Raw genomic sequence first — 11,178 nt, forward strand, 5'->3', positions numbered from 1 at the left:
ATTTCATTATTAAAAAATATAATTTTGATTACAGAGCTTGAGCATACTGGTAGATAACAATTAGAGATAAGACATTATTTTGGTAATGTTTATTTATGGCAATTGTGACATGAACCTTACACTGGATGGTGGTCTAATAAATTTGTTGAGCTCTGTACGTTATCATAAAGGACTTTTAAACAATTTGTAAATGTAAAGCTAAAAATACACTGTGTGCTTTATTTGAATTAATACAAATTTCCTTATAAATTATGAATCTGAAAGTGAACTTTTGAGATAACTTAGTTTGTTCTTGATGCCAGTGCACACGTTTGAGGATGTGAAGCACAGTGCGTTCCACTCTTTGAATAGAATATGTGTAACACGGAAGCACTAAATTACATTTGGCTCGAGGGTTTCCTGGGCTAGTACTCCTGTCAACAGCTTTTACATAAGAAAAAAGCTATTTTTGATCAACCTGTCCAGGGTGTACTCTGCCTCTTGGCCTATGACAGCTGGGCTAGTCTCTGACCCTGGGTAATTGGAAGAAAATGGATAAATGGATAGACAACACACGAGTATTATATGATTATTTTAACCCATACAAAGGCCCGGGTTAAGCAATACTGTGCTGTGTAGTGACAGTCAAATTCCTGTCTGAACATGTCACATGTTGGGTTTTTTCTTTTTTCAAGCATTTTGAAATGTCAAAAATGCATTTAGGGGAAATAAAAAGAAAAAAACAAAACAAACCCAGGAAACATTAGGATCAACTTTGATCTACTCAGTATTGTTCCCACTGTTAAGCACTGTTCAAAAAAAATAATAAAATAAAATAAAATTTAATCATAATAGATTTCGCAGCACTTTTGTGATGTTAATTAGCAATTTGCACGTAATAAATTAACGTCTAAGTTTACTGCAGTGGGAGTGTCGCTTCTTTCTCAATGTGGTTGTCAAACCTTAAAATTCCACGCTTTCAATCAAAGAGTAGTAATTACATAAATAAAAATTAAAAGAGATACTGAGCTGCCTATGTATCATTCAGGCATGACAAATAAAAACAATGCTCACTAAAGGACAACTGACGTATCTTCTTTTCACTAAAGTGAAAACACGTCTTTTATTCTACTGCAACTATGAAAATGTTAAATAAAAGGAACAAGTAAATGTCACATTTGGATAGTGAAGTTCAGATATAGCATCATGCTTTAAAAACAAGTGAAAAAAGAGGATTAAGAGAAATGATTCACAAAATGAAAGGATAAAATAGTGTTCACTACATGTAAATGTGTAGAGCGTTGCAGTTATAGCTTACACATCTTTCAAAAATAAAACTGTCTCCAGATGGGAAAGGTTTACAAAAAGAATTTATTGTTTCAACAGATTAATTTCACAATATAACTGGTGTAAAACAAAGCCTCTATTAACAAATAGAAAAAATAATCTACTTCATGTGCTTTAAACAAGATTGCACAACAATGAGACTGAAGTGTTAAATGCAATCAACATTTCAGTGCAGAACACAAAAATAGCGCAGATTATCTTTAAATCAAGCAGATTTGAATGGTTGCTTGTATTCCTTTTTTGTGTTCAGCTGATACAAATTGATTGGAAATTAACCTGAAGTATATTCAAAATATAGAGCTATAATATGAGCATGAGCCAGCTTTAACATGGTGTTGGTGTGTTTGTGGTATTGTCTTAACTGGTCTCTACAATGAGTTTGAGATGATTTTTTTCAGCTTCATGACTTCTTCAGTGGTGAGCTGAAAGAGAGGAGCAGAGCTGGAATTGACCATGAGCATAGCTGAAGGCTCCGTCTCCGCCTGCTGCTTCCCTCCCTGGACACCTGCGTAGAATTTATAAGAAAAGTCTTGGTGAGTCCTGGGGGGACTAGGGTCGCTCTCCACTTCAATGGATGACTGGGTCTCTCTCTTATGGGCACCCCAGAAATTGGGTGACTTGGAGTTGTATGACTTATTAATATCCTGCTGATCTTCTGACAAGACATCCTGGTTTACTGCATTTTTCAAAATGGCACCTGAAGGCAAAGGCTTGTAACTCATGAATTGGTTTTGGATTTTATTGTTGTGACTGAGGTTTGGCACATTTCTGAATGTTAGATCGTCAGCAGAACTTTGGCGTTGGGGATTTGTGTGAAATGTCAGTTTGGTAGGGAAAGTGTTTGCGTTAGGCCAATTCCTTTCTGCAGGGTGTCCTTCCTGAGTAGGCTGAGGAACCTTACTTTCATGCATCATTGCTGAGGACTTGCACATCTTGAGCAATTTATGAAACACTGACAGGGGTAACTCAATTTCCATTTTGCCATCCTTCTCTTGAGGGAGACTGGACAGTATTTGGCTAAGATTGAGCCCCATCACTTCTGGAATCACTTTTGTCTCTTCTTTTGGCGTGACTGCAAGGTCTGTGTTTGGAGAACAGGGTTTTTGTGCCACTGCAGCAGCCTCTGTTCCCAGTGGCAGAGCAGAGTCATATATGGGTCTGCTTGAGGGTGCCGTAATATCGACATCAATAACTTGTTCCTCCTGTGCTTTCATGGTATAAGGAGAGGGTGCAACTCCATCACTTGACTCCCCATCTTGTGTCTCAGAGCCTTCATTTGTCAGAGCCCCAGTATGATGATGGGCATATAGTGTGGATGGTTTGTTCAAAAACTTTGGGTTCTTGCTGGCTGAAGGTGGAGCAAATGATGAAACAGGGTTGTTGCTGATGTCCTGGCCTGATGATTTAACGCTGAGGTTCAGGGGCTCAGCCAGTCCGGATGAGGTCTTGTACCGCTCAGCCAGGTAACGCAAGTGCTCTAATGGTTCCTTCACCCTCTCTGTTGAGTTTACACAAGGTTGACTGTAAGGGAATTGGGGCTTGGGAGCAGGTGGGTGTTGTGTGGCCAATATTGAGGGGGGCATAGGGATGTAGGGAGGCAGAACTGTGGGGCTTGACTGATAGTAGGGAGGGTAGTGGACAGACAGAGGGAAGAGATTTCCGTGTTGGTCTGTCTGGAGGTTATGAGGGTTCTGCTGGAGAAAAACACAACAGTTCATCAGGTGTTTGAAGAGTAGTTATGGAGCTACATAAGAAAGTAATTCCACTCTCATTCCTGCTTGATAAAAATTACACAGTGTTGCTGTTAGCCTGATAGTTGTTCATTATTTTCTTTATGCCTTCACTTTAACAAGGCTTTGGCACCTGTTACATATTTTCAGTACAATCCATGAGGTTCTTAACTTCCTATGTAACCCATTCTTCAAAAAAACAAAACAAAACCCCCATAAATTTCCTTCAATGTAATGATTTATTTATTGTGTTTTAAAGATAAAATATTTAACTAACAATGAAAGGTTTTCTAAATAGCAACAAGAGTAAATTGTTCAATATGGAATACTTTTTCATTTAATATAATAAATAATATTTCTATAATTTTAATCAATGCAAAGCAATAAATCAATTTTGTTATAATTTTTTGTGTGTGTATGTCAGTAAAAACCAATACCAACCTGATACACTGGTATGGATACCAGCCTGCGTTTCGCTGGTCTCTGGACACCGTCGTCTTCTTCTTTACTGTAGCCGGCAACAAAGTGGAATGGCTTTAGCTGATGATGAGGCATCATGGACCTGATGGAAATGCCTTTCACGTGGCATTCATAGGGCAGCAGCAGCCTACACAAATAAAAAAAAAGGATCAGATAAAGACAATATAACACCCATTCACAGCCAGATGGACGGACAGGCATAATTTGAACTTACTTCTCGTAGTGTCTGCGGGTGCAGGTGGCTGCGCTTGTACTTCGAGGGTTTCCACCAAGTGTATTGTAAACCTGTTTCCACAATTGCTGAGCAGTCACCTAGAGAAATACAAAAGTGTGACTGTGAGTTTTGACATCTTAGCAATATTATTTTTACTGCAAGCTTAATTGAAAATACCTTTAATATAATACTACTATACTATAATACTAACTTACTATTACAATGACAATATTACTATTATTATTATTATTATTATTAATGATAATAATAATAGCCATCATGATCATCAAAATTATTCTCATAATAACGAGATTATTCGATTATTACCTGGTGGTAGCCGCCCAAGTCATTGACAGTTTTGAACATCACAAATAAATCAACTGAAAAAAGGAGAGACATACATGTTAAAATAAAATTGACACAGTTGCAAATTTAGGAATATTAATTTCACTAGAAACCCTTTAAAAAAAAATTACTTTCACAAAACATTTAATAACTGAGAACTAAATATCACAGTTTCTCGGAGCTGAAGCTAATAGCAGTGGTTTGCTTTAGCACTTGTTTTAAAACAGAATGAAGAAACTGTAGCAAGAAGAACATGTTCTTCATGGCATCTTCATAGCATTTAAAGAAAAGGCATTTATGATGGATGAATTTTAAAGAAACTGGATTCGATAATTGTAATAATTCATCTTTGTTCAATGACCTGATGAATAATTTAACAAATATTTATATCTTGATTACTAGCTCAAAATTTAACCCAAAGTTACATCTACAAACATTAGGAAAGAGAAGCAAATTGCAAATCAAGCATAGTTTTACAGATGTTTCCTTTACTCTTGTCGCTACTACTGATTTATTGGTAGGTTCTCTATCAAAACATGTTGTACAGACACATTTCCTTTTTGAAATATTAAAAATATTTCTAATGAGAATATAACATACTTTCTAAAGTGTTTATACATTATTTTTTCTCACATTAAACAACAGTGAATTAACACATTCTTGAGCTGTGAATCCAAATGTGCTGTAATAGATAATATTTACTTTGTTTGAAGCCCAGATGTGGGATCCTTTCTATTGGTGTTTCTCTCTTCTTCATAAAAAGGTAGAGATTTTTGAGAAAGTGTTCCTCTGTGATCTCCTCCACCAGTTCTTTGGTTTGCTCCTCTTTGAATTCATTGTGTGCCATGTTCACTTGTTCCTGGAAATGCAGTTAACAGGAGAAAATATTTTATGCTGTGAACTTTTTATATTTGTGTGTTATTTATGTGAAATATGATAAACACCTCTATGTGAGGTTCCTGAGTGACAATGCCGAATCATCAGGACTAATGATCCCCAAATACATTCCAATTTCTGATTGTATATCAGAGGTTAATTATGTTTGCACTTAACTCAGTAAAATAAAACTCGTCCCCTCAGATTTGCTATTTTTGTCCCATTAATATGCGATCTAAAGGGTTGCCAGTGCTCTCCTACTATATCGTCGCATTGCTTGTTTTCTCTGACAAATACACAACGGCTCTACCACAAAGGTGACTAGAGACTGAAAAATACTAAATGATGAATACTTTTTAAAACGATTTTTTAAATGCAGTTATAGGGTGACTATTTGTAGGATTCTATCAGAAATATTGTTACTCACCTGTGTTTCCATTAAGAGAACAAGGATAGGTAAGATTATTTCATTGGCCAAATACACCAGAGAAAAAGCTGTCTGCTACTACTCGATTATAGTGGTTTGTACTCTCTCCAGATGATTTGAAACAAACAAAGATCGCTGCTGCTAGTCTGTTGTCGTGTCAGTCATGAACTTATCTCCAGTGCCTGTGTGACAATGTGAGAAACTAGGAGTGAGGGTGTTTACTCTAACGTCTTTGTGCTGAGATTTCTATCGTCAAACCAGTTCAACTTGCTCTTCAGCATGCGCCCGAAAACCGTGTACTCCTGTCAAATGCCTCACATATTGGTAGAATAATGAGGAAACCAGTGGAAATTATTGGAAATTATAAAAAGGTCCCTGAACAATAACACACTGCTCAAAAAAATGTAAAGAAACTAAATTAATAATTTAAAGTAAAAAACCAAAAAAAAAAAGGATGCAGCAGGCTAGTCTGTTTTGCAAAAATATCACTGCAGCAACTCAAAATAGTACTCAGTAGTTTTTCTAGCCCCCACGTGCCATGTTTGATAGTGTTTGTGCATGCTCCTAATGAGACGATGATGGTGTCCCATGGGATCTCCTCCCAGGTCTGTCCAGGACATCACTGAGGTCCTGGACAATCTGAGGTGCAACATCAGATGGACCGAAACATAGTGTCCCAGATGTGTTGGATATAGGCCAGATGAGTGTGGGGGCTCATTAGTGGTGTAAATTTAAAGCACCCACTGCCCCAACGAAAAGACTGACAATGGCTTCAAGGATTTCAACTTGAAATCAGCTCTGTGCGTTACGCCCATAATGGAGACATAATCTCCAAATAAAAAATGCTTACAAAGCCAAACAATCTCTAGACAATCACAGATCACACCACCAACCCGGTCATCCTGAACAATGTTACAGACAGCATAACGTTCTCCATGACTTCACCAGACCCTTTCAGGTCTGTCACATGTGCTCAGGGAGAACCTGCACTCATCTGTGAAAAGCACAGGGCACTAGTGATGTGCGATACACTGATTTCCTTTCCGATCCGATACCAAGTAAAATTCAGGGTGGTATCGGCGATACTGATCCGATACCGATACTCTGTACAAAAACTTAATGTTTCATTATATTACATAATACAATATATAATTGTATTATGTAATTGTAATAATAACATAACCATATTGCTTCATAATGATTAGAGGACATCAGACAACTTGTTTTTATTGCTTAATAATGCAGAATAATCATATAGAAATAAAAAAAAAACCTGAAGTTGTGAGCTATTTGAACATGTTGCCTGCCTGCAGCACTATGAACTCCGCGAGAGACGTCTGTCTCGCCCTAGCAGCACCTGCCCTTCTCATCCTCTTCAGTTCGCCTCAACATAAGCTCATCATATTCTGTGATATGATTTACTCCGAGGTGTTTGACGAGGTCAGTGGTGTTGCCACAACACCTCACTGTCTTGCCACATATATCACAAACTGCGTCTTGGCTGTTTGTGGAGGCAAAACATGACTTTGTTTGCGCTCAGCCATTGTTGTAAGTGTGCACGCCAGGGGCTGTGACACATTTATACAGCTGTATTTCGCATATGACTATGAAAGGCGTAAGAGGAAGTAGTTCCTTCCAAATTAGACGATCCGAATGATATAGTTTCTTTCCACTGCGTTCATTTTAATGGAAAAACTACAAATTTACTCCAGAGTACTAAAATATCGATATTATAATATGAGAATCGATTCTAGAACATAAATTGCTGGTATCGGAAGAATCGAACCGCACACCACTACAGGGCACCAGTGGTGAACCTGCCAATTCTGGTATTCTGTGGTAAATGCCAGTTAGACTTCATGGTGCCCAGCAGTGAGCACAGTGCCCGGCAGAAGAAATGGGCTTCCAGGCCACCCTCATGAAGACTGTTTTTGATTGTTTTGTCAGAGAGATTCACCCCACCGTTCTGCTCATCAGATATTTTTTTTTTTGCTCTGACAGAGCTCATCCTGTTCCCTCTTGCACAAAGGAGCAGATGGGTTAAGTACCCTCTACAGTCCTTGTCCAGCTCTCTTACAAACCCTGTAATACAACATATTGATGTGGCATCTTGGAGGAGTTGGACTACCTCTGCAACCTCTGTAGGGTCCAGGCATCGCTTCATGCTACACTGTTAAAAAAAATATCTTAAAAAAAACGGTAATATTCCGGGAGCTGGGTCGCCAAAATACTACTGTAAAATCACAGAAAATAACTTTCTCATAAAAATACGGTTATTTCCAGTAATGACAATACAGTTTGTTGCGCTAATTTTACATGGGATTCTGCCTTTTCCAAGTGCTTTTAGGCATTAAATTAGGAACATTTTAACGTGACCAAACAATAAAAATAACCTAAAAACAATGTCAATGAATGTGGCAATATGAATCATAATATGTAAATGTACAGAAATATACAGTTAACAGTTGGTTTAAATAATAATAATAATAATAATAATTCTGGGGCGATTGTGGCTCAAGAGTTGGGAGTTCGCCTTGTAATCGGAAGGTTGCCGGTTCGAGCCCCGGCTTGGACAGTCTCGGTCGTTGTGTCCTTGGGCAAGACACTTCACCCGTTGCCTACTGGTGGTGGTCAGAGGGCCCGGTGGCGCCAGTGTCCGGCAGCCTCGCCTCTGTCAGTGCGCCCCAGGGTGGCTGTGGCTACAATGTAGCTTGCCATCACCAGTGTGTGAATGTGTGTGTGAATGGGTGGATGACTGGATATGTAAAGCGCTTTGGGGTCCTTAGGGACTAGTAAAGCGGCATATAAATACAGGCCATTTACCATTTAATGGATTGCATGCCCTGGGACAGACTGACAGAGGCGAGGCTGCCATATCGCACCATTGGCCCCTCTGGCCATCACCAGTAGGCGAAGAGTCTTGACCACGGACACAATACCGAGAGTGTCCGAGCCGGGCCTCGAACTGGCAACCTTCTGATCACAAGGCGAACTGCCAACTCTTGAGCCACGATCGCCCTAAATAGCAATGATAATAATAGAGTGGGGCAAAAAAGTATTTAGTCAGCCATCGATTGTGCAAGTTCCCCCACTTAAAATGATGACAGAGGTCAGTAATTTGCACCAGAGGTACACTTCAACTGTGAGAGACAGAATGTGAAAAAAAAATCCATGAATTCACATGGTAGGATTTGTAAAGAATTTATTTGTAAATTAGGGTGGAAAATAAGTATTTGGTCACCTCAAACAAGGAAAATCTCTGGCTCTCACAGACCTGTAACGTCTTCTGTAAGAAGCTTTTCTGTCCCCCACTCGTTACCTGTATGAATGGCACCTGTTTGAACTCATCATCTGTATAAAAGACACCTGTCCACAGCCTCAAACAGTCAGACTCCAAACTCCGCCATGGCCAAGACCAAAGAGCTTTCGAAGGACACCAGGAAAAGTATTGTAGACCTGCACCAGACTGGGAAAAGTGAATCTACAATAGGCAAGCAGCTTGGTGTGAAAAAATCAACTGTGGGAGCAATCATCAGAAAATGGAAGACATACAAGACCACTGATAATCTCCCTCGATCTGGGGCTCCACGCAAGATCTCATCCCGTGGGGTCAAAATGATCATGAGAACAGTGAGCAAAGATCCCAGAACCACACGGGGGGACCTGGTGAATGACCTGCAGAGAGCTGGGACCAAAGTAACAAAGGTCACCATCAGTAACACACTACAACGGCAGGGAATCAAATCCCGCAGTGCCAGACGTGTTCCGCTGCTGAAGCCAGTGCATGTCCAGGCCCGTCTGAAGTTTGCCAGAGAGCACATGGATGATACAGCAGAGGATTGGGAGAATGTCATGTGGTCAGATGAAACCAAAGTAGAACTTTTTGGTATAAACTCAACTCGTCGTGTTTGGAGGAAGAAGAATACTGAGTTGCATCCCAAGAACACCATACCTACTGTGAAGCATGGGGGTGGAAACATCATGCTATGGGGCTGTTTTTCTGCCAAGGGGACAGGACGACTGATCCGTGTTAAGGACAGAATGAATGGGGCCATGTATCGTGAGATTTTGAGCCAAAACCTCCTTCCATCAGTGAGAACTTTGAAGATGAAACGAGGCTGGGTCTTCCAACATGACAATGATCCAAAACACACCGCCCGGGCAACAAAGGAGTGGCTCCGTAAGAAGCATTTGAAAGTCCTGGAGTGGCCTAGCCAGTCTCCAGACCTCAACCCCATAGAAAATCTGTGGCGGGAGTTGAAAGTCCGTGTTGCTCGGCGACAGCCCCAAAACATCACTGCTCTCGAGAAGATCTGCATGGAGGAATGGGCCAAAATACCAGCTACTGTGTGTGCAAACCTGGTAAAGACCTATAGTAAACGTTTGACCTCTGTTATTGCCAACAAAGGTTATGTTACAAAGTATTGAGTTGCATTTTTGTTATTGACCAAATACTTATTTTCCACCCTAATTTACGAATTAATTCTTTACAAATCCTACCATGTGAATTCATGGATTTATTTTTCACATTCTGTCTCTCACAGTTGAAGTGTACCTCTGGTGCAAATTACTGACCTCTGTCATCATTTTAAGTGGGGGAACTTGCACAATCGGTGGCTGACTAAATACTTTTTTGCCCCACTGTACTTATGTGATGTAACACAAGCTTATAGGAATCATGTTATATACTTTTCCATGGCATTACATTTGAATTCAACAGTTCAATCTTTCAAATAATGGACAGATATTTGTGAAATCGTGATACATTTGTGAATCTGTATCTAAATATGCATATGTACAGACAGAAACATTTAATAATCATGAAAATTATGTTTTCTTACATTACAGTGATTTAACGTTAATTTACATTTGAAATGTGAAATCACAGTCTATTTACGTAACTTGATGATATTCTAGAAGAACAGAACAAAACTGTAAAATTCACAGTAAAATACTTTTACATTAGGATTTTTTCCTACAGTACAGCCATACCCGTGACCTTGTGGTTGTTATAGTTCACATTCATTGGCCGATGCTTAGCGTCATGTTATTATGTGTACCAACATCCAATGACATGTCACATTGTTTTCATGGCCACACCCTCACCCCAGGTGCAGAGGCCTATTTCTGTTCAGGAATGTTGTGAACACTTTGAGATATTTTTTTATTTTTTTTAAATATATAGTTAGCCGTGCAATGTTTTATATGGTTTTTTTTAGTTTTTATTCCTATTAATTATATTTTCACTTGTTACCTCTGAATTATTGAATCAGACCTAGATGACATGAAATTTTCAGCAAAATTATAATTCAAATACTCCTTTAATTATTGATTATTCTCATTAATTTTCGATCATTTTATATATTTTTTCCATAGTATTACATTTGAATTTAACAGATCATTCTCTCACATAACAGACAAATATTTGTGAAATTATGATACATTTTTGAATGTATTTTTACAATCTAAATATGCATATGTACAAAAAAATATATGTACAAAAAAATATATGTAAAAAAACAAGTAAATTGTGTTTTACTGTATTTACAGTGATGTTATGTTATTTTACCTATGACATGTAAAATCACAGTCTCCTTATGTAAATTTAATGATATTCTAGAAAGACAGTACAAAACTGTAGAATATACAGTAAGATACTTTGACATTTTTTGGAACAGTGTACTAGTAGTGACACTGACCCTAGCCAAATGCAAAACTACTGAAAAAACAGCCTGAAAAGATGAAGAGGAAAAAAACTTCAGTGACCTCCATCTGTAAAA

At 38.6% G+C, this 11,178-nt stretch overlaps 1 protein-coding gene across 2 annotated transcripts; it reads right to left on the reverse strand.

Moving 5' to 3' along the window:
* Positions 1–1,332: 1,332 nt before the first annotated feature.
* Positions 1,333–5,916, reverse strand: arid6 (AT-rich interaction domain 6). 2 transcript variants are annotated; one of them, XM_086301350.1, is made up of 6 exons: positions 5,399–5,916; positions 4,798–4,954; positions 4,078–4,130; positions 3,751–3,848; positions 3,498–3,663; positions 1,333–3,017 (listed from the first exon to the last, which is right to left on the reverse strand). In XM_086301350.1, the coding sequence occupies exons 1-6, from the start codon at positions 5,408–5,410 to the stop codon at positions 1,695–1,697; spliced, it is 1,809 nt and encodes a 602-aa protein (XP_086157476.1). In that variant the 5' UTR covers positions 5,411–5,916; the 3' UTR covers positions 1,333–1,694. The 2 variants fall into 2 exon arrangements, with proteins under 2 accessions (XP_086157476.1, XP_086157475.1); XM_086301349.1 differs by having other exon boundaries at positions 1,333–3,020.
* Positions 5,917–11,178: the final 5,262 nt, after the last annotated feature.

This window comes from Aulonocara sp. 'chitande type north' Nkhata Bay, linkage group LG7 (assembly GCF_057382095.1).
Source record: "Aulonocara sp. 'chitande type north' Nkhata Bay isolate Kocher_YH1m ecotype deep benthic linkage group LG7, A_spYH_male_GT1.1, whole genome shotgun sequence".
NCBI lineage: Eukaryota > Metazoa > Chordata > Actinopteri > Cichliformes > Cichlidae > Aulonocara > Aulonocara sp. 'chitande type north' Nkhata Bay.